This window comes from Rosa rugosa, chromosome 5 (assembly GCF_958449725.1).
Source record: "Rosa rugosa chromosome 5, drRosRugo1.1, whole genome shotgun sequence".
NCBI lineage: Eukaryota > Viridiplantae > Streptophyta > Magnoliopsida > Rosales > Rosaceae > Rosa > Rosa rugosa.
In genome coordinates, this window is record NC_084824.1 from 51,707,938 (window position 1) to 51,731,526 (window position 23,589).

Below are 23,589 nucleotides of genomic sequence, written 5' to 3' on the forward strand. Positions count from 1 at the left end.
CAAAGGCCTCTTGACACTCCTTTGTCCACTTGAACGCCACATCCTTTTGCAAAAGTGTGCACAAGGATCTTGAGATCTTTGATAAATCCTTGATAAAACGCCTGTAGAACCCTGCCTGTCCTAGAAAAGAACAAACCTCTCTCACAGAAGTGGGAGAGGGTAAGTTGCGCACAAGATCCACTTTTGCTTTATCAACCTCTACTCCCCTAGCAGACACAATGTGACCTAACACTATACCTTGTGTCACCATGAAGTGACACTTTTCCCAATTCAAAACAAGGTTGGCCTCAATGCATCGTTTCAAAATTAAATCCAAGTTATGCAAGCAATCATCAAAGCTTTTTCCAAAAACACTAAAATCATCCATGAAAACTTCAATGATTTTTTCGATGTAATCAGAGAAAATAGCAAGCATGCAACGTCGGAAAGTACCAAGGGCATTACAAAGACCAAAGGGCATTCTACGATATGCAAAGGTGCCAAAAGGGCAAGTAAAAGTAGTTTTCTCTTGATCTTCATGAGCAATTGCAATTTGATTATAACTAGAATAACCATCAAGAAAACAATAGAATGAATGACCGGCTAACCTCTCAAGCATTTGGTCGATGAATGGCAAGGGGAAGTGATCTTTCCTTGTGGTGGTGTTGGGCTTCCTGTAATCGATGCAGACTCTATGGCCAGTCACGGTTCTTTGGGGCACAAGTTCATTCTCTCCATTCTTCACAACCATGATTCCACTCTTCTTAGGCACCACTTGGACTAGTGACACCCATTTAGAGTCTGAGATAGGATATATGACGCCACAATCTAGCAATTTGATGACTTCCTTTTTCACAACTTCCATCATAGGAGGGTTAAGACGACGTTGAGCCTCTCTAGTTGGTTTGGCCCCCTCCTCAAGGAGAATTCTATGAACACAAGAAGTGGGGCTTATTCCCTTGATGTCAGCCAATGTCCAACCTATAGTAGTCTTATGCTCCTTCAAAACATCCACAAGTCTCTTCTCTTGCTCCTTTGATAATGCAGAGGACACGATCACAGGCAAGGTCTCGTCATCTCCCAAATAAACATACTTCAGGTGATCCAGAAGCGGCTTAAGCTCAAGTACAGGGGCCTGAATCACAGAAGGCGAGGGTTTATTAGCAGATAACTGAATGGACTCAAAGTTAGAATACCTTAAGCGTGGCATAGCCTCAAGAGAGGCCACGGTTTCCAAGACCTTATCCCCAACTAACGTTTCAAGCTCATTTGGTGCAACTTTCTTTAGTTCACTGCTTTTTCCATCCCAATTGCAGCTCCATCCTATTCCTTGTTCAATGGTAGTTTGCAACACATCTTCATTCAATGCATCAAGGAATTTCTACGCAAGTGAATCTAACACATCAATAGAAAAACATGAATGAGAAGCATCTAAAGGGTACCTCATGGCTTCAAAAATGTTGAAGCCTATAACATCACCATCAAACTCCATTGTTAATGATCCGGCGTTGACATCAATCTTTGTCCTAGCAGTTCTCATAAATGGACGTCCAAGCAATAATGGAGTAGAATTTAAAGAAGGCTCATCCATGTCAAGCACATAAAAGTCAGCATGGAATATAAGATGATTTACTTGAACAAGAACATCCTCTACTAAACCTTTAGGGTATGCTTTAGACCTATCTGCTAGCTGAATGATAACATTATCAGTTTTGAGCTCTCCTAGATCTAAAGATGCATAAATAGAATAAGGCATGACATTTATCAATGCACCTAAATCTAGCATAGCATTCTCAAACCTGTTGTTACCAATTACGCATGGAATGGTGAAGCTTCCGGGGTCCTTGCACTTTGGAGGGAGCTTTCTTTGGATCACAGCTGAGACATTCTCACTAACCTTCACTACCTCTTTCTCACGCAGCCACCTTCTTGTAGTACATAGCTCTTTCAAGAACTTAGCGTACTTTGGAACTTGCTTGATGGCCTCAAGAAGAGGTATGTTCACTTGGACCTTCTTGAATGTCTCCAAGATAGCTTTCTCACTTTCATCCTTCTTAGATTGAGCAAATCTATTTGGAAAAGGCATGGGAGTAGAGTATTTAGCAATAACTGAATTTGACAAGTTATAAGCATTACCTTTTGGTTTCAGTTGTTGCTCAAAGTTAGGTGACGCCTTCAACTCTTTCTTGGACGTGGCTGGGTCCTTTTCTTCTTCCTCAACGTCCATGTGGACATCCTTTTGGGCTTTTGGGGCATCTCCAAGGGTCTTGCCACTTCTAGTGGTGATAGCTTGGGCAGTTTCGAATCCTCCCTTTGGATTTGGAATAGTCTGACTTGGGAGCTTTCCTTGTTCATTAAATTTGCTCATCCTATCATTTGACTCATCTGCTTCTTTACTCCTCCACATCCTTGCTTATGGTGTTCACCTGGATCTAAGTATTCTGTTGAGTCTGTAATAAGGATTGAGTAGAAGTAGTCAAAGTTTTAATAATCTCATCATAATTAGTAGCATTATTGGAACTTTGAGAATTATTAAAAGGAGCAGAGTTAGGAAAGGCCTGAGGCTTTTGATTAAAGCCTGGTGGTCCACGGTTGAAGTTCTGAGCTTGAGGAAGTCCTTGCACATTGTCATTATTCCTCCACCTAAAGTTAGGATGATCTCTGAGTCCAGCATTATAGGTGTTGGAAAATGGATCGTATTTTTGGCCTCCTTGAAAACCTATGGCGTTGGCCTGCTCCCATTCTTCACCTCCCATGAGTTGTGGGCATTTATCAGTTGCATGTCCTTGCATGGAGCATACTCCACACGCCATGGCCATTCCTTGTCCCTTTGTTGTCAAGACCTGAGACACAAGTGAAGTAAGCTTATTAATTTTATCTTCAAGATGACTATTTGTACTTACCTCATTGACTCTTGCACGTGTGGTGGATCTTGTTCCTCCATATTGTTGTTGGTTTGAGGCTCTACTTTGAATTAGAGCCATCCCAATAGCTGGCAACTTGTCCATAAAGGAACCTCCAGAAGCAGCATCAAGCATATCTCTCTCCAAGTTGGTGAGCCCCTCATAAAAACAAGTAAGCAGAGTCTCATCCTTCATTCCATGTTGAGGGCATTGAGCAAGAAGAGACTTAAACCTCTCATGATAATCAGCATATGACTCATCAACTCCTTGTTGAATTCCACTGATCTTCTTCCTAAGCATGATGATACGAGATGTAGGGAAATACTTATCCAGAAATGCCTTCATCATGTCATCCCACGACGTAATGTGTCCACTTGGCAACTCATAAAGCCATTGCTTTGCTTTGTCAGCCAATGAGAAAGGGAATGCCTTCAGCTTCAAAATGTTATCATCTGCTAAATGTGGCTTCATGCTTGAGCAAATGAACTGAAACTCCATTAGATGCTGGTTGGGATCTTCCACAGAAAGTCCATGGAAAGTAGGAAGACGATGGAGCAATCCAGACTTCAATTCAAAATCAATTGTTAGTCCTTCAGCTGGATCAGGGTAAGTGATGCAAGTGGGAATGCCACCTGGAACAATAGAGGACGAAAGTTGTCTAATGGTGAGAGCCATTGGTTGAGGTGGTGGCGTTGAAGGTTGCTCTTGGAAGAGTGGTGAGATGTCGTACACCTCTTCTTCTTCTTTTAGTGAAGACGAGCTTGCTTCCTTAAGCTTTTTGTTGTTTCGAATTGTTTTTTGTAGCTCAGGATCAAAAGGAACAAGCTTGCCTTGTGGGATTCTCCTTGTGTGCATACACGAGTTCCTGAAATGGAAAAAGATAAGATGAAGTTAGTAAGACGTAATGGAATGAAACACAAGTGTAATAAGACAATGACTTTCGAGAAAAGCACTATCTTAAGTTAAATTACACGTTAGTTTTAATGAAGAGAAAAAGTTCAAAATTAAGTTTGAATCAAGGTTTGGACGTGCGGCCCAAGATGTTTCAAATGTTAATAATTGTCGCCCTCAACCCAAAGCATTCGATAACTCTTTTGGGACACGGCCAGGTAGTAGAGGAACGATTTTGGCGGAGCTCTCACTTGTTTAGCAGGGGACGAGACCCTTTGCTAGCACTTCTCGTATCCAATCAGCCTAGACACCGTGTCTTACGAAGATGAAACTAGCTGAACAATGGGGGTTAAGACAAGAATTAACAAAAGAACCCTTCCCCTATTCCATTATGATTCACACTTAAAATCAAGCTAGAACTCAAACTTAATATTTTACACGTTTTAAAAGCACTATACAAAATAATAATAATAATAATAATAATAATATAAAATAATTAACAAAAATTAACGCAACTTTTCAATTCCCGGCAACGGCGCCAAAAATTGATACGCCTAAATTAAGCGCACAAAATTACCCTGCAAAAGATAATTAGTAGTATAGGATAAGCAGGGATCTTTCAGTCCGGGGATTGAGGGTACTTTCACAAATTACGCTAATTGAACAAAACTATCAAAAACTAAAGAAAGAAAAGAAAGAAATTAAAGTTGACGCAAAAACTAAATGAAAGGGGGGTTTAGGGTTTTGAAAACGCATACAATAATAAAAGGAAGAAAAGGTTGCAATTTTTAGGTTTATAAATCAGATGTATGGACGTTGAGAATGTCGTAATCCACCACTAGTTATGGTCAGAGAAAGACAATTTAACCTAATCTTTAATTACTAAGGCATGTGAATGAAACCAATCAAGAACTTTAGGATCGCCGCAAAAGCCTTATTTTCCCCAAAATTACTTAGAACCGTGAACGCACTGCATCCTAAGCTTGCTTATATGCAATCAAGGTGTAAATAGCTACCCTATCAAATTAACTCATTAAGTACACATAAACACATTAAGCTCTTTGGAAAGATTGATTTTAGAGTACAAAACTAGTGAGGAACGCCATCCTAGCATGCATTCTATTTGTTTGATTTCACCTAACAGTAGGCTTGACTACTTTAGTGTTTTAAGATCGTGAACGCACTGCACCTTAAAACTAGCTCCAATTACATGCTCATATTTTAGGTGATCAATCTAAGACATAAACATATAAAAGATTTGATAAAACAAAACCAAACAAAGCATTCACAAAACCTTGTAATCGAAAAAGAGATTCAAAAGCTAAAAATCCATCACATAACTAGGGCTAGTTCTCAACAAAGAAAATTACTCGCTCATAGTTTGGAAATCCAAAAACATATACATATTGAAATTGAAAAGTACAGAAGGAATAAACCGTAGAGGGCAGTAGATATCACGGTCTCACTTTGAATATTCTTCAAGAAAGGTTGAGGCGTCTTCAAAGTAGGAGCACGAAAGGATGGTGGAGGATGATCTAATGAAAGATGGAGGCTACGGCTTCTTCTTGGGGTAAGGATTTCGTGAGCTATGATGAGGGGAGAGTATGGAGGTGAGGTTTCTGATTTAGGGCAGAAGATGGAGTGTCTGGTGTAGAAAAACGTGGAAGGAGGCCCTTTATATAGGAGTTACAAGTTCAAGGCTTCCTCTTGAAGTTAGGTTAAGTCTTTCCTTCTCCAATTGGAATTCCTCTTCTTGGGCCGAATCCTTGGACATCTAGATCCTTCACATCTCATATAGGACGTGTACAACTCAGCAAAGAATCCAAGAAGCCTCAAAACAATCTGCCAAGAGATACGAAAGGTAACTGAGCGAAACTTCCTTTTCCTGCCTCAATTAGGATAGCCTATTTAGCCCATCCTTTGAATAGGTTCCACCTCAACTTTGCACGTGATTTTTAGGCAGGTAAAATCAATACTTCAAAACAGTACAAAAATCTTCTAGAAATCTTCTCAACTCGTTGCCCATAAACAGCCTTGAAAAGTCTTCGAAATAAAGTCTTGTCAGAAATTTCCAGATCTTCCTTATTTTCTTGTCATTTTGACTGGCTTTTAAAATGACCTTGCAGCTATCTTTCTGAACGTTTATTGATACTATGATTCCCTATGACATCATATCTTTAAGTCCAGGCTATAAAATTCTAGAATACTCTCCAATAACATCTCCAAAAAATGCCTCAAAAATGCTTCGCAGATAAGACTGTTGGAGAGAACTGCTCGAGATGCCTCCTTTGTGCAACGTTTCTGACTTCATCCTTGATTCTTCTGACCACTGATTTCTCTCCAGTTGTAGCAAAACATCTGATATTAAAATTTAGCCAAGAATTCCTGCCAACGTCCACACGAGATATCTTCAAAATGGCTCCCAAAGACAGAAGAAAATAAGGCAGATCCCAGTTTCCAGATTTTGCTTCTCGGCAACTGTTTTGCATGAATTTTTCCACAAGCTTTCCTTCTTGTTTCTGACCATGTAAATGGTCTTCTTTCATCTTTTGCATCACTACTATACATCAGAACCTTAATTTGTCCCAATTGAGCTCCTATTTCTCCACTGTTGATCCACAAAACTGCTAAGAAATAATAAAGTTAGTTTGATCTTTTTAACGAAATAACTAAGCAAAAGTGGAAATGATTAAACCATAAATTCATCGCATTTTACGCTCCTATCACCTGTTCGTACATATTGTTTGGATTGCTGTCTCTTTTTTCAACGAAGATGTGGAGAACAAAATGTTGTCAAGATCGGGACATACTCATTAAGATCTGCATCAGAATAGACTCGTCAAGATTTAGATTAAACCATAATTGTCACTTGGATCAATTACATGTTTTGTGGAGTTGTAACCTACATATTATAAGATTTTTTCAACTTCTACTATTTTCAATTAAATTACATATTAATTACATTAATATAAAAACAAACTAAGTCATGCTTTGGTGGAAGATCATGATGTTGTGGTTGGTGTGGGTGCAGATCGACGGCGGCGACGGGATTGGTCAAGCACTGAGTCTGGATGCCGTGTTCTTGAGGGTCTAGATCAGTGTGATGGGGTACTCACGAGATCTATGGAAGATCTGGGTTTGGGACCCAGGAATTAACGATTTGCCCGCTGGTTTTGCCGGATTTTGGTGGTGTTTCGCCACCGGGAGAGTAGTCTCCGGTCATATTCAAGGGCAAGGAGGAGAGGATCGAGCTTGGGTCGTTTGGGCCTTAGTTCGAATATGGTGTCAACAAACCATATTTCGTGACCTGCTGGATCTTACATTTGTGGGAGGCTCTTTGCAATCTACTAGTATTTTCGTACACCAATTGAGGTCTCTAGGCGAACTTACTTGTTGTTCAGTTGCTTTGAGTCATGTATATTTCACTAGGTCGAAATTTTCTCTTGTTTGTTGCTTGTCTAATTGTGCGCATTTGTTTACAATGAGGGTCATCTGTCATTTGTTTGGCGGCTTATGCCATCTAAAACTGTTGGTATGAGACAACATGTGATGTAAGTGCCTTCTAGCCATGGATAAGTAATGAAGTTATCTATTTCTCAAAAAAAATATATATAAAAACAAACTAAGATTGAAAAAAATCAAGTGAAGTATGACGTAATACTCTAACAAGACTTTAAGTTATATTCAATACAACGGAACTAGGGTTGGGCTGGTTTTTGCTGCAGCCCACCCTAGTTTTTTTTAATCAAAAAAAAAACTCTAATATATATATATATATATATATATATATATATATATATATATATATATATATATATATATATATATCAGTGTTCTAAAACTCGGTCGCCTAGGCGCTGGGTGGCAGCAGACCGAGGTGAGTAACGGCAAATCGGAAGCCTTAGGAGGAAATTGCAGTTTTGAATGCCTTAACGATCACCAATTTGGCTGAAATTTTGCAGAGATAATCTATACATTAAGACCTAAAAATGAACGGTTAAGATGTAAATGTGTGATCGGAAAGTGGGGAAAAATGGAAATCCGTACCTTTTGCTTAGGTACGGACGTCCGCACCTGAGAATATCTATATATATATATATGCAAGTGCTAATTATATGGTACGCTATATTGATATGAACAATATTAATATGAATGAGACTAGCTGGCTAGCATGCATGACTAGGAAATTACAAAAATTTTATGCATAAAATCATGGCGACAAAAGTCAGACTAGTATGGCTTTGATAAGTACACATGTATATTGAAAGCCACCAATATTCTCCCCCAAAACGTTGAAGAAAGAAGTTAAGTAACATATATTATTGACTCTGAAAAAACAATGGGCAGGTTAAATAACCTTGCTACAGGAAAATAATTGAACCCAAAATGCAGAAAATGATTGAAGCTGTAGCAGACAATAGGGTGACGGATGGTGGAATGCGACCATTGTCTTTCCTTATTAACATTCCTTCTATAATAGGGTAATTGATGACCACCGCATAAAATGGTATGAAGACTTGTATAAACAACCTCTCCAACTCCCCCAGAAAGATCACTCTGGCAATGCCCACACAAAGGGAGGCCATGTTCAAGATAACTAGTGAAGCCAATGGAACAAGAAAAAGTGCTGAGGTTTGAAAATCAAATACCCCCGCGTTGTACCGCTTGAGTTGCTCAACATCATCAACTTTATTTGTTGGGAAGAAGCTTGCTTCCCTCAAACCAAATTTCTTCATAAAAGCATCAAGACTACCATATAAGTGAGATGTAACTGCTTTCATCATCCATATTCTTTGCTCGTATATCCAATGTTGTAATGATGCTTCCGTTGTGAGGACTTCGTATAAATGTCTCAAAACAGACGAGAGGAATACAAAAGAAAATATCCAAAAATACGAATTTGAGACCTGCAAAAACATTAGGAAAATGACCAACATGTTAGAATGTCCTTTTAATGATATTTAGCCACTCTACTCCTTGAGCAGTACTGAGTAATGTTCCAACTCTTAATTAGTAGTGCTCAAACCCATTCACGTGGTAAAATTTTGATAGTTTCTATAAGTCCTCAATATTTTAAATTTATAATGCATCTATTTTTAAAAGGTCCCTCTAACTAAAAGAACATAAATATTTACCTCAGGGTACAGGGAAATGCCGTTGACTAGGCAAAGCTGAGGTATAGTTGCAAGGCACCAGAGTGAGAAGAACCGGCAAATAGGGAAAATTGCTAGCCATCCATAGCACATACTTTCAAGGAAAGACATTTTAGTAAGACCATATATAAGAGGGCAGTATTTGGAGATGGCAACATCAACTAACCCAGAACTCCATCTTGTCCCTTGGACCAAAAAGTCATTCAAATTAGTGGTGCCACTGCCCAAGAACTGAGGCCTTGGTGGATTGCAATACACTGAATTCCAACCCTTGCAATGCAAGCTAGCGAACCCTGTGAAATAATCTTCCGCTACAGACGCGTATAAGAAACCAGCCTGCCATAGATTAGAGAAACCGGTCAGTTAATTACACTTCTTTGATAAAAGGTTGTCTCAGCTTTCATCAGTTGTTGGACTTACCTCTTCACCCCATTTGGTGCCATCTTCATAGGTACAGGAGGCTAGTTGTTGGGTCTTAGCTAGCTGTGCCATTTTCATATTAGGATTGTAGTTTCCAAGAAGGGATTTTATGAACTCACTTGATGGACCAACAGATTGTCTAAGTTCCATAAGATCCTTATGATCTACAAAAAAAAATTTCAAGCAAAGTGAGTAATATAGAACACAGAACCAACATGCACTCAAGTTAAAAAGATAATCACTTTACGATATCGGAAAAACTTCACATTGCAATATTGCATAAGTTGGCACCCTTCATATAACGGAAAGTAACAACACAGTTTGGTTATTGACCAAGTAAACAACGGTGCGATTGATATTTATTGAGTGGCTTGCGGTTGTTGAACAAGGATAAAGACTGATTTGTACACAATCCATTAATATACATACCCTCCTTTAGGGATTTTCCATACAAGGATAACCTCTTGATGTAATAGCCAGTACCGGACACGCATGGCCCTTGTAGTCCATCAAAACCTTGCCATAGCACCTAAACGTTCAACACCAACTTGCTTGTCAAAGAAGAAACATACAAATACAAATACTACATGCATATGTCTGATGAATAGTTTTGTTTTTGTATCCATACCATAAACGTCTCTCTCAACTGACTGTCGTAGATGTCATTCTTACTGATGTTGTGGAATTTCTGAGGGAATTGCACAAGTGCTAGCGTAGGTGAGAGCTTGGGATCAAGGTGGAAACACATTGCTTGCCGAGCTGAACTTGGATCATTGCAATACATGTCACAATCAAGCCCTAATATGAAGGGCGAATTACTGATCACACCGGATACCCGAAGCTGCAAATTGTGTTTTGCGTTCATATCAAGCCAGGTATTTAACATAAATACATGTATGTTATACATAAGAGGAAAGGGAGAGATGTGCATACCAGAACATTGAGAGCTCCAGCCTTGAAATGATGGGCATGAGAAGGTCTTTTCTCGCGAGAGACATAAACAAGGAGAGGCATGTTTTTTGCCTCATTTTCTTGAAATGCATGATTACTAGAACTTTCTTGTATCACCTGCATGCCACACCTCCAAATTATATCATATCATGGATTTCTGTTTGGAATGGGTACTTTTTTTTTCTTTATTTCTTTTTATATGTTATGTGGGCAGTTCAATTTTACTTTTTTCAACTAGCACAATGCAATATGAGTAGATGACATATTAGTTATAAATGTCTCTGGTAAAAGAGTGAAGGAAATTTGAACCGTTGGAATGGTAGGTAGGTATTTAAGTATATGTAAATGTAAGTGTCAAATTTAAGTACAATATGGGGAAAATATTGGAATGATAATTATTGACAAATTAATGATAATTAATGTTAAATTATATATGCATGGCATTTATATTATTGCTTCTCTATTATAATACCTCAATCACTGCAGAATGATCTCGACGCTTACTGCTCCCAGTGTCACCATGCCTTGCATATTCTCTCACTCTTTCTTTGAACAACTCATATTTTTCCTGCAACCCAATTAAGCAAACCTATTAGCTCTAATATTTACTAAATTGCATGTCTGTCACAAAATTAATTGGGGCCATGTTTATAACCTGAACAATTCGTCTCTCTTGTATGAAATCAGTACCCCCCAAATCATCATCTTCATTCTCATTCTCATCCTCAGCTACTGAGAAATAGGCTTTTGGAGACCTGCACTTGATCTTATACCTCTTACAAAATGGAATCCACTGCTTTGCAAACGTCCAAGCCTCTCTCATACCATTCAGAGTCACATCAGCACCGCCATCATCTGACAAATACACGTGAAGCTTCTTGGGTGGATAGTCGAGTGCCATGGCTGATATTACAGTGTTCATCACCTCCACGGGTGGCTCCTTCTCCGGATCAGCGGTGCAAATGAACACGTCGACTGCAGGAAGTTTGTCATCTTCCGGCAATCTCTCCGGGAACACAGTTCGAGAGACGGGCCTCCACCGATATGCCTGGGTTAGAAGCCACTCGAAGGAAATGAGGAGCTCGGCCGCAAAGACAATAAGAGATGGTAAGATGGGTGTTTTGGTGTCATGGAAGAAGAAAGAGGCTCTATAGTAAAGCAAGAATGATAAAGCGATGGAGTGTATGACTGTATACGTTCGATTAATGAAGATTGTGAGCTTGTTGACATGGCAGAGATGCATGGAGGCATTAGAACTCTGATCCATAGCTTCTCTAACTATTTTTTGTGATTTGAGCTTGGTGGCTACCTCTCTTCTTCACTCCTTATAAAGGAGCTTTCATGCTAGCCTCCAAAGAGCTGGAAAGTCAAGGTAATCTGGAGTAAATATCTTATATGATTTCATTATGGAAATCTGGAGTTAAATTATGTCCTATATGTTTTCATCATGGAAATATAAAGGGTTATTTGTCTTGGAATTCGACAAAGCAAGCCGCAGATCAACTTGGAATTTACAGTGATACACGTGTTTTTTTTAGAAGAAGTCATACGCATGTGTTAAATGTTAAACTAAATTAGTATCAAGGTTATGTGCCATAGTAATACACTGTATAGTATTACAAGTAATCAGTTTCTAATTATACAGTTAATATGCTATGTTAATAAGGATAGCAGCCTATGTCTTTATGTTCATATTCAATGCCTCACGTTTCAAAATTGGTCACAGGCAGTCCCCGACCTTGATACTAATTTACTTGGGATAGTCGAGTACGTCTCATATGATCTCCAAACAGTACTAAAATTGGTCACGTTTCATTGGTACAGTACTAAAATTCTGAAGACTTTGTTAATTGGCAGTTTCATCGAATACAATTCGTTTCATTGTATGCGTGCTGCCCAAACCTGAAGACTTTTTTAGTCAATTATCTTGCGAAGCATGTTAAAATTGTTGAAGCTAGTTTCCAAGAACATTCCGACAATGTCTACACAATTACTACAAAATGTTTGGATTCAAATTGAAGTTGATCAATCCAGTAGTCTTACGATGGAGTACGTGTTCATGATTTGATGTGATTCTTATTTGTATTGTTTTTATGGCTCAGCCTTTAGAGGATATATGTCCTAATCCAGCATTCACTACAACAAAATAGGGTATTAGTGACCAAATGTCAGTGACCACTTCAATATTGGTCACAAATACTATTGAATTAATGACCAATACTATTGGCTGGTCACTAACACTTTTAGGACCAACTAAATTCATTTACCCACCCATTGTTCAAACTTTAATGACCAAAAAATTTTAGTACTAGTGACTATTCATTTTGGGTCACTAACGTTTTGAACTAATTAAAGAGTGGTTTCCCTTTAGTGACCAAAACTTTTCAGTTGGAGGGATTTTTTTCTCTTAAATCTTGAAGTAGGCGGGCTCTTAAAACACGCTTTTCAAAATGAAAAAATCGGGGCATATTTAACTCTTATAGACCCAAAACATTAAATCCCTAGCTCACAGGCCCTCTTATCTTCATCGTCTTCTCCCTCACTCCATTGTTCTGTTCGCAAGTCATGGTGGGTCGAGCCCTGAATTCCGACCACCTTAGATGACCCATTCGAGCACGTAACGGTGTCGCTCTACCTCAATTTGCTGAAGAACGATTCCAAAGTTAACGGTCGTGTTATGGGCTTCGAGCCCGAGCAAATTACGATTCGGTTACGATATCCTGGATTACAGGTTTGTTTCTGGTAAGTAAGCTTTGAGATTTGATTTTGTCGTGGGGATTTGAGAATTGGGGATTTTTTGAGATTTTGAAATTATGGGTGCTTCATTGATTTTTGTTGCCCATAGAGAGCCTCGACTTCGACTCCATCGGCGGCCTGGGCGAAGCTCTCGTCGCTTGTCTCCAGGAAGTCCCCGCCCTCTATTTCAAAGAGGACTTCGCATTGGAAGACGGCGCCACCTTCCGCTCCGCCTGCCCCTTCTCCGGCGTCGCCGAGAACCTCGTCCTCCAGGAGAAGCTCTCGCATTACTTGGACCCAGAAGACCCAGAACTGTGTTGTTGGAGACACCCAGAGCTAGAAAAGGGGGCCGACGATATCACTGTCGGAGCAGTGCACAGACAACAAAAAGACAAGGTAAGAGCTGATTCTAATTCCAATCAACGAATTTGAGTTTTATAAATTGCCCTTTGCAGCTCCAGCTCAGCTGTAAGAGCTCTATGTATGTATGTATTTAGATGTGCACTGGAATTAGGACCTCTTATGAGTTTGCTTCCTATCTGGCTTTTCTCAAGTTTGCCTTGCTTAGACTGTTGAAAGGTGGAAACTTTCGATCATAAACCTTGGTAAAGATTGCTTCTTTTACCTCATGTAGGCCTGAAATACCTATGTTCTCAGTGCCTTATCATCCTTGCCCTGGGAAAGGATAGGCTGAACAAACAAATTTAGCTGCGAGCACCTCGCAAGTGCTATATCCACCTCCTTTGTAGGAGCCTTGGGTATCTAAATTCATTCGTCACATGTTGAGATTTGGTTTTGTGATTTCGTGTTCAAATAGGTTGCAGTAGGAAAGTCATAAGCTGTCTTCTGTGTTTACGCTATCTTATATTAGTCACTCAACTTTGTTCCAATAATGGATACTAGCTTAACAATATAGCTTGAAAGCCGAAGTCAGTACTTGGACTAATATCTACAACTTCAAGTCTCCATTGGTGACTTTTTCCTTCTCTACACTCCAAACCGCCACCAATGGTTTCTAGAATGACAATACATTTGGAACTGGTGGCAATATGCGAAATTCGTAAGGGTTCTTTCGAGGATAGGCAACTAGTAGCAGTAAAGCTGCTGACTACCAGACAAGAGATGAGAAAACTGCAGGCTTTCTATCTGAACTTGGCATTATAGCTCATGCAGACCATCCTAATACTGCTAAGTTAATTGGCTGTTGAGTTAATAAGGAATGCACCTTGTTTTTTCGGTTACCTCAACTTGGGAGTTTAGGTTCTCTCCTGCATGGTCCAAAGAATGATATTCTTGATTGGAATAAAAGGTGTAAAATTGTTTTTGGGGCGGCAGATGGGTATCTTCATGATAGTTGTCAGAGGGGATCATCCATAGAGATGTCAAGGCTGATAATATTCTACTGACACAAGATTTTGATTAGCTCCTAGTATAAGACTTCTTGCTGGTTGGCACATATCAGTAATAGCCGATTGACACAATGATATTTGATTACTGGTATTTTGAATAAATCTTACTAGGACTCAATCTAGGAAAGTCTGTGTAAGATTTATTAATGTTAAGATTTTTTTTTTTTCCTGGCATTTCTTCTCTTTTCTTGTTTTTGTACAAGTACGTAAAGTTGTATCCCATTCTCTATCTTCTGTTGTAATATTCTTAGTAGAACTAGAAATATGATTATATAAAAAATGTTTTTGATTAACCTGGCTGCATTGTAATTTGTACAGTTACAACTTACGACTATAGGCAACCACTTTGTTGATATAAATTGATATACTTTTTTCTGTCATACAGCTTGTTGCCTCTGCAGATTGTGCTGGAGCTTTGGATGTCACAGACGACCTACAACATTTGCTGGTATTTTTCTTTTACTGTTTCATTGTTTTGTTTTGTTGGAAAAGCTAGTGTTTTGCAATATACATTCCTATGGGCAATGTGCAAGTGTTATTATATTACTGATGTAGTAGTACCTCTTTTGAAGGTGGCAGGTGATCTGTTATATGTAATTTTAGATATTTTAATTTGTCAGTCATCTTCTGCTTGCATCCTTGATTTGATATTATCTGTCCTTGTATATCACCTATAGGTTGTGAGTCATACTGATCCTCAAATCTGATATTTTCTGTGGTAATGCAGGTGTTTGTGTTGAATATAGATACTAGAAGATTATTCTCACTGTGTTTCTGATCCACCGTCTTCCCTGTCTTCCCTTAGTCCCAAAATCTTTTTGTACAGTCTTTCAATTACTCAATTGAGTTTTCTCTGTTTATCTAATGCCATACTGTTTGTGTTGAATATGATTTATGATTGTGTATTTCCATTGCAGGCGGGATTGTAGTTTCCAGTATGGTAGCTTAGTTGATTTGGTAGATGGACATACATCAGTACTTTATCATAGGCTTCGGCTACTGGTTCCCAATGTATACATGAAGGTATGCATACACGAGTCATTGGGCTGTTGGAATTATATTATATTATGGAAACATTATTATAGTGTCTGTAGTGAATACTAGGCCTTTTTAGATGCAACTCTGACTACATTAGGATGAAGGTTATAACTTGCTATATATGTTTTGTTATATTGCAGATTTGGTCTAAGCTTCAAAAAGTACGTACATCTTGCAAACCCTCATTGAAGGCTCATTGAACTTCTAGAAAGACTTGAATGTATTTCTGTCTATTTTGAAATTGTTATCAAGGATGGACATTAACATCTCTATATTTTAAATTTGCGAATGTAGTATTTCAAGATGGAGATATTGATAATTGGTTTTAGAGTGCATTTCACTTTCTGGTGTTGGACTACATATTGAATGCTACTTTTAGCAGGTTATTGCATGAAAAAATGTACATTGTCTCCATTTTGAAAATGTAGCGACACACTTAGTGATCAAGTTTGTTAGTTATTAACATCAAACTTAACAACCTAGAATAATTGCCAATTTAGTTACCAAATTATCAGTAATATGGTCACTAAAATTATTCAATTTAGTGACCATTGGTATCACAATTTAGTGATGAACATGTAGGTCACTAATGTCATTATCATTTGTGACCATATGATCATGGTCATTAAAGACATTTTGAATTAGTGACCAAAAATTGTGGTCATTGAAGACATTTCGAATTAGTGACCAACTTACAATTGTTGGTCACTAAATAGAATCAGTGAGGGACCTAGAGTGACCACCTAGTGACCACCCGAATTTGGTCACTAACCATATTTAGTGACCAAATTTGCTAGTTTTAATGACCAATGCAGTGGTCACTAATACCCAAATTTGTTGTAGTGATTCAATCTGATCAACGACTGAATACAGGGTGGAAAGGATCAGTAAGAATGATTGGTTTGGAGAAGTATTAGAGGCCGGTAAGGGAAGAGGATAGGATAGTTTAATTAGGTTCCCAACGAATGATCTCACGACCTTTTTGAGGCTCTCTCTTGCATATATTGAGTGGCGAAAGTTCGCTATGATTCAGGGAGAGCTCTGATAATGGTCCTCATCTAATTATAAGAAGGGGCTATGTTTAATCTAGTTTACATAAGAGGCTTAAACCTCCTTTCAAAAAGAAAGAGAGGCGATTAAAGTTACGTTAACTAGAAATCCTTTAAAAAAAATGTGTGATATGAAAATTATATGCAGTATAAATAGGAGGTTATATGACCAAACAACTTGAAAAATGAATGTTTTTAAGTAAAACTAAAGAGTAAAACCCATCACTATGATCAAAACTTTCTTGCACCGGACAAAACGATACCTAACTTTCAAAAGTGATCAAAATGATACCTAAAGTTTCAAAAAAAAATCAATTTGATACCTCAGTTTATTTTTTTTAGGGCTAAATACTGGTTACTACCCTGTGGTTTAGGTCCAAAATCAATTCAGTCTCTGGACTTCTAATTTCATCAAAAACACCCATGTACTTTCAATTTTGATCTGATAGGTCCAATTCATTAATATTCTGTTATGAGTTCAAGTTATAGTTGGATTATTTGTTGAAAAACTATTTATTTGATAGATTTCTAATAGTGGGACTCAATCCAAAATTGACTATGCAGGCCACCTCAACACCACATCATAAAACATAGGCCATATATGAGCCACATCAACAAGTTAAATGACTCAATTGTTAGAAGACTAACAAATTAAACCTATTATATCAAAATTGAAAGTGCAGGGGTGTTCTTGATGAAATTAGAAGTTTAGGGACTGAATTGATTTTAGACCCAAACTACAGAGTAATAGTCAGTATTTAGCCTTTTTTTTAACTTCATTGTTAAATCTAACGCAAAATCAAGCACAAAAATTGAAGTGATTTGTGGTCAGAGGGCCATCAATCATCTATAACCCAATCTTCTTCTTCTATAGAATTAAAAAAAAAAATTCATTCAATTTCAATTCTACCATCGATCGTAGAAACAAATAAAGTTCGGATGTTTCCCAACTTCTAAAGAAACAAAGAAAAATGGAAAGAGAGAGAGAGGCAGAGATAGAAGAAGAAGAAGAAGAAGAAGAAGAAGAGAAATAACAAAGTAAAATAAAAAATAATTGAAAAATAGTTTTTTGTGTAAAATATTATTATAACCCCACAAAATACTGCACCACACGTGATCAATTTTAACAAAAAGTTACAAAAAATTAAACTGAGGTATCAAATTGATTTGTTTTTAAAAATTTATGTATCATTTTGATCACTTTTGAAAGTTAGGTATCATTTTGTCCGGTGCAAGAAAATTTTGACCCTAGTGGTGGATTTTACTCATAACTAAATAATGTTCTGTACAAATTTGAACTAGGACCATTAATTCCACTACAACTAGAAACTCATGCGAAATAAAATAGGTTGCTCTTGCATGATTAAAATATACATCAATTATTGGTTAACCGATCAAGACACGATTCATAAAATTATGATCAACTTGTCATGTTAGGTAATCCGCATTAGACATGTAAAAATTAAATAATCTTCTTTTTATAATTTGACCTTTTTATGGCTTTTAGTGCATGTCATATGTAAGCAATGATGATTCTTTTGAACACATTTACATAGCTAGAATGCGCAGGCATGACTAGTTAAGTTTTACTAAATCGGTTAGGCTGGTCAGGTTGAATGACTCGTTTAATAGACTAGTTGAATTTGAGGTTAATTAGGTCGCGTTTATGTCTGAATTTTCCGACCATTATCTCGATTTATATTCTGACCTACAAATACTATTTAATACTTACAATAATGGGTTTGTGAGTCCACCAACATTTATAACTCTTAAAAGCCCCATTAAAGCAACCATCTACCCATTGGGTCTACCTCCCTAAAATCTGATACCTGTTAACTTCCCAATCAATTCTCTGATGTGATACTCCTCAGAGCTCTACATTATATGGATGAGGAAGAGCCGCGGTGGTTGGTCCAAAAATCTTGAGCCACATCGAATTCAACTCACAAAATCATTTAGGCTTCTGTCTTGTTCTTGTCTTGATGAGGTGTAGTGGACCCACCAACATTAGAAGGGAAGCACCTAATAACCATCGATGTCGAAGACAACTAGAAATGCGTTCGGTCTATCGGATTCAGTCCAGATGAGACCGGGGGTTGCTCTACTTGTTGGATGAGGAAGAGCCACCATGATACTGCCTTTACAGAAGATATTAGGTTCTTACTTTCAGTGTAACGTAAATGCTTGTATCACAAAATCACATTGATAATTGACAACACCACGCACCAAAGGTCTCAATCAAAAAAAAAAAAAAAAAAAAGATTGAGAGACGAGTAATGTCCCATGTAAAGATTGAGGGTAGTTTTGAAGCTAGGGGTCAATAGCAGCTCCCAAATGATATACTCAACTTCTGCGATGAATAGTTCCTTGTGTAACCAAAAGAAAATGCAGCGAGATGTTTGCAAGTAAAATGTGAGGAAGAAAGTAGAACACATTTGGCCAAAAACAAAACCGTAGTCTTGGATTTGGTTTGGAAAAACAAAGTAATTGCATAGGTCGTCTAATTTCAATCCACTTAACCCAAACTGACCATCAGTAAAACTATGCTGTAATCTAAACTTGTAACTGGCCTAGATGCGAAGTGTTGGCAAATTCATGGCGAGATGTATAAAAGTTAAACTGGGTCAGATGAGACAGGCAAATACATATGTATGCACTAGAGAAGAGGTTATCATTATCTAATCAGTAATAATATACAAAGGCTTTACTAAAAATTTCTGCAACTTAAACCTATTTCTGTAAGAAATAAACTAGAGATGCGAGCCAGTTAAGGGAGGTAAGCCAGCCTCCCAATGCTTTGAAGTGTTCCTCTGGTGAAATTCGCCATGTACTGTGACTTGTTCAAAATCAAGTGAAGATTTCCTTCTGAGACATGCACCAACATCCTGGAAAACAAATAGAGTTGAGAAAGAATAGTAAGGTATAAAGATGTCACTTTAGTCCAGGCAAAAAGATATGGAAATAAGAAATGCAGATCCAGAATTTATGCATGTTATAGAGTGATTTACAATTGATTTACAATTTGCCAGGTGGATAATCCATTTGGTTCAAATGTAATCACTGCTACAAACTAGTCATTCCAGGGCCATGGAAAGTAGCAGATGGCCAAGACCTTCTTATTTGGGAGAACCAAAATAATATATGAAATCTACTTAAGATTACTGAAATGCTGCACGGGGATTCGACTTTTCCAGGAGTGGAAAGTGAACCAATAATTGGAAAATTATTTCAGGAAGCCAAGTTTTACTACTCTCCGAAATCCACATAACGAAGTCTGACAGTCAAACAAGCAATCCCATGAATCCTGGGTTTATAGATGAAGGTGACATGATTTAAAGCAAGACAGTCGAACATGCAAGTCCCATGAATCCTAGTTCTTTATAGATGAAGTTGATACAATTTAAATCAAGACATATAGAAGGCTGAAGGAGAAGACCCATAAATTGGTTATTTGGCAAAGATAGACGCACTGCTTCTAACTTTGGTTTCAGGTCAAATTTAGATTGCACAGATACAGATGGAAGAGATATCAGTGTCTCCATTGTACGTATAAGCACACGAGAAAATTGTTGAGTTCCAAAGGCCTTCTTATAAGAAATCATGAGTTCTACAGACTCACTGCTTATATCAACTGAAATTCTCCTGAATCTCCACCAGTTCCAAATCAGAAACCTTGAGTAGAACAGACAAATCCACTATTTGGATTTGTATCTGATTGCCTGCTTATATCTACTGAATGCTTTCAATTCTTTCCATCCAACATCAGATTAAACAGAGAGAGAAGGAAGGGAATATTCCGTTGACTTCATTTGCATAGATGAACGATGTTCAAAGTCCTATAGGCTTTCGTAGTGAAAATGCAATAGAGAAGCCGGTTATTGCTTTCATAACACAAACAACAGACAAGCTCAAGCCATTGACTGTAGGCTACCGAAATCCAAAATTGTTTCTCCTATTTTTTATAAAAAACACAGTCGTTTTATCAGTAATAAACGAAGGCAAAAGCCGATGTCAAACATATAAATTAACACACAATCAACCTACCCTACAGAGGAAATGCTGCATAAAGTAAACTCTAATTGCTAATGAAGTTCAATATATGCTAATGATATGGAATGAACTTATGGTAAAATGACAACTAATATGATATTCCATATTCATCTATTTGTAATGTGATACATAATAAGTACCAAGGAAACACCTAGTAAGAGCTTACCAAGATACACATACAAAAAGGAAGGGGAAAAGAGATATCAGTTAAGAGAAATTGGAATATATCAATAACAACTCCTCAAATTGATGAAATACCAAAACAAAACTATCTCTAACCTCCCACAGATTATCCAACTGAACCAAAAATAAACAGGAAGACAACAACCTTTGGACTGATATGAAAGATATCAGAAGTCATCCAACACCAAATTCCTTCAGAAAGAAACCATTTTGACAATGCAAATAGTAGCATCAGTGGTTTGAACAGAAAACCATGGAAACCATTTATAACTAAATATAAGTAATAAGAAAGAAAAGAAAATGATCAAAAAGACAAAATACCAAGGAGTTTGAACATAAATTCTACATGGGCATAACTGTTATACATATAATAGTGAAAATGATACACCATATCCAGAAATCTAAAACATGAACTCCTAAGAAGAGTAAGGAAAAAAGAAGAAAAGACATCAATGATACAAACAAGTTCTAAATAGAAACACTTTATCTTCTATGTTGAAATCCTTAACATAATTAAGAAAGCCAATTTCATAACATCCAACAAATGGAAGCATATCAGGAAGTTTTGAGTTCCAAGTAACAGACAATAGCTGTCAGATTCAGGGTGATGATTCGCATCAGATAAGTATATCCAACTTCATATTCAATTCCAAGATTTATAATCAAAGACCAACTACTTGAAGCAAAAATAAGTAATGACATATACATAAATTGGCCAGGAAAGTAATTGATGTGAAAACAGAGAAAGTAAGCTGCAATTACCTACCACATAACACAAGGCACTCCTTCTGTTAACTTTGACCCTTCTCCTTCTTGTGTTGTGCTATATACTCCTGTACTAGCTTAGCCTTCTCTCTCATTCCTGAACAAATCTTGTCAATCTCATCATTAACCGCTTTCGGTAAAGAAACTTCCACATAATCAAACCAATCGTCCAAAGTCATCTTCTCCAAATCTGGCTCTTGCCAAACTTTTCTCAAACCTTCTTTAACACCAGAGTCAGTCCCCTTTTTATCAACATCCTTAGCACCACTAACACCAAAACAGCTCCAACTACCACTTCCAACCTTTTCACCACTCTCTTCAACATTACAGTTTATGGCTGCCTCTTCATGGCCCAAATTGGACCCTTTTGCCTTCTCATTATCATTGCCACTCTCTCCCACATCAAAACTGACTGCTGCCTCTTCATCCCCCAAATTCAACCCTTTAGCATCATCATCATACACGCCATTCTCCTTGAGATCAACTGGACCTATTCCCCCCGAATCCTTCTGCTCCGGAACATCCCCTTTATCATCGTTATCGCCATTAACACCAACTGGACCAATTTCTCCCAAATCTTTCTCCGCCGCAACATTACCTTCCTCACACACCCGCGGCACTTCTTGCACATTCTTCCTCTTCCTACCCCCACCACGCCTCTTAGGTTCAATCTTCACTTGTTCACACTCTACACTGCAATTCTCCGAATCCGGAACCACAGCTTCCACATCCTTACACCTTTGAGTTGCTCTCGAACTCACTTCCGGCACAGCAACCTCCTCCACCAAATCCTCACTCTTCAAAACCCTAGCTTTCCTCGGCCGGCCCCGGCCCCTCTTTGGCTTCTCGACCACCTCAACTTCCTCTCCCTCTTTCTCCAATTCAGAATTCGCTTCATTCTTCTTCGCAACCCTACCTCTCCGGCCCCGATTCTCAGCAACTGGTGCTGCTACACCAATTTCCTCATCATTCTCAATCTCCACCTCCAATTTCACTTCGACCTCACTCTCCTTCTTAACCCTCCCTCTCCGGCCCCGACTCTCCGCAACCGTCCCCACCTTCCCCGCCGCGCCGCGCCTGGGATTCCTTCTCAACCTGCTCCCTTCGTGGCCGTCGATCTTGACGGAGATCGACGTGTACTCCCCGATCTTGATCTCGTCGCCGTCGCTCAGCTCCAACGGCGTGTCCGGCTTGAGCTTGGTGCCGTTTACGATGGTTCCGTTGGAGGAGTCGAGGTCTCGGATCATCCATTGACCCGATTCGGAGGAGTCGATGATGAGGTGGTTGGTGGAAATGCCGGAGTCTTTGATGGGGAGGTTGTTGCCGCGGACGACCCGGCCGATTCGGACCTTGGATCCGGGTCGGTACTCTAGGGTCTCTCCCTCACGGGGGCCTTTGAGCATCTCGAGCTTGAGAGCTAAAGGCTCCATTTTTGTAAGGGTTTGAATTTTGAAATGGGTTTCAGAGGGAAATAATGGATTAGACTAAGCTATTGAAAATTCTGCGTTGACGAAATTGCCCCCGAGTAGTTCTCTGTCATAGGGTTCGGGAATTGGGGTAATTTTGAGTTTTCACTTACAAGGCTGTAATTTAACTTGGGAAGTTGAGTTAGCCATGTAGTATAGGTTTTCTGGAGATTTTGATCAATTAAGTGTAGGTTACAAGTACAGAGTTGAGCTCTTTAGTTTGCCTTGTCGCAATAGTGTGCTAATTTTACAGATTTTTCTCCGAACTGTTTACATTCATCTTTATTAGTCGTGTCACATGACATGCTCAATCTATTGAACACAAGCAAATACAGGAATAGGATATGGTGTACTTTATGTTTTTTTCTCAACAATGAGAGATAGTTTAGAGTTTGAAAATTGTAGGTGGTCATATGTGTCACATACTCCCATGGGACAACCGCCGAAGCTATACTTTTCCTCAAATTTGGTTCTACAAAAATCCTTCGCAAGACTTTTTCAAATGAACTGAACATCCATCATTTGTTTTCAATGCGGTTTCAACTTCATTTATATTGATACACTGTTATTTTTCCAACATTGTCTCAACCTCCCAA

The 23,589-nt window shown here is 38.3% G+C and overlaps 2 protein-coding genes and 1 long non-coding RNA gene across 6 annotated transcripts; 1 reads left to right on the forward strand and 2 right to left on the reverse strand.

Moving 5' to 3' along the window:
• Window positions 1-8,013: 8,013 nt before the first annotated feature.
• LOC133709252 (cellulose synthase-like protein G2) lies at window positions 8,014-11,954 on the reverse strand. The gene is made up of 8 exons (XM_062134934.1): window positions 10,953-11,954; window positions 10,770-10,865; window positions 10,280-10,414; window positions 9,975-10,187; window positions 9,776-9,875; window positions 9,347-9,510; window positions 8,909-9,262; window positions 8,014-8,680 (listed from the first exon to the last, which is right to left on the reverse strand). The coding sequence occupies exons 1-8, from the start codon at window positions 11,562-11,564 to the stop codon at window positions 8,135-8,137; spliced, it is 2,220 nt and encodes a 739-aa protein (XP_061990918.1). The 5' UTR covers window positions 11,565-11,954; the 3' UTR covers window positions 8,014-8,134.
• A 738-nt stretch (window positions 11,955-12,692) lies between these two features.
• On the forward strand, window positions 12,693-15,820 carry LOC133709253 (uncharacterized). 3 transcript variants are annotated; one of them, XR_009846189.1, is made up of 6 exons: window positions 12,696-13,039; window positions 13,143-13,429; window positions 14,828-14,890; window positions 15,170-15,262; window positions 15,360-15,465; window positions 15,621-15,820. It is a non-coding gene; the product is annotated as an uncharacterized LOC133709253 (long non-coding RNA). The 3 variants fall into 3 exon arrangements; XR_009846188.1 differs by having other exon boundaries at window positions 12,693-13,039; window positions 15,170-15,465; XR_009846190.1 differs by lacking the exon at window positions 15,170-15,262 and having other exon boundaries at window positions 12,699-13,039.
• A 3,170-nt stretch (window positions 15,821-18,990) lies between these two features.
• Window positions 18,991-23,337, reverse strand: LOC133709642 (uncharacterized). 2 transcript variants are annotated; one of them, XM_062135451.1, is made up of 2 exons: window positions 21,525-23,337; window positions 18,991-19,414 (listed from the first exon to the last, which is right to left on the reverse strand). In XM_062135451.1, exon 1 carries the CDS (start codon window positions 22,955-22,957, stop codon window positions 21,554-21,556), a length of 1,404 nt encoding a protein of 467 aa, XP_061991435.1. In that variant the 5' UTR covers window positions 22,958-23,337; the 3' UTR covers window positions 18,991-19,414; window positions 21,525-21,553. The 2 variants fall into 2 exon arrangements, with proteins under 2 accessions (XP_061991435.1, XP_061991434.1); XM_062135450.1 differs by having other exon boundaries at window positions 18,994-19,414; window positions 21,529-23,336.
• Window positions 23,338-23,589: the final 252 nt, after the last annotated feature.

Excerpts from the sequence above, each read along its gene's own strand:
- LOC133709252 (XM_062134934.1), bottom strand. The coding sequence starts at position 11,564 with ATGGATCAGAGTTCTAATGCCTCCATGCATCTCTGCCATGTCAACAAG. Across the intron at positions 9,511-9,775 it reads TGGAAAATCCCTAAAGGAGG|ATCATAAGGATCTTATGGAA; the intron begins GTATGTATATTA and ends TTTTTTTTGTAG. Across the intron at positions 8,681-8,908 it reads GCATTTCCCTGTACCCTGAG|GTCTCAAATTCGTATTTTTG; the intron begins GTAAATATTTAT and ends ATGTTTTTGCAG.
- LOC133709642 (XM_062135451.1), bottom strand. The coding sequence starts at position 22,957 with ATGGAGCCTTTAGCTCTCAAGCTCGAGATGCTCAAAGGCCCCCGTGAG.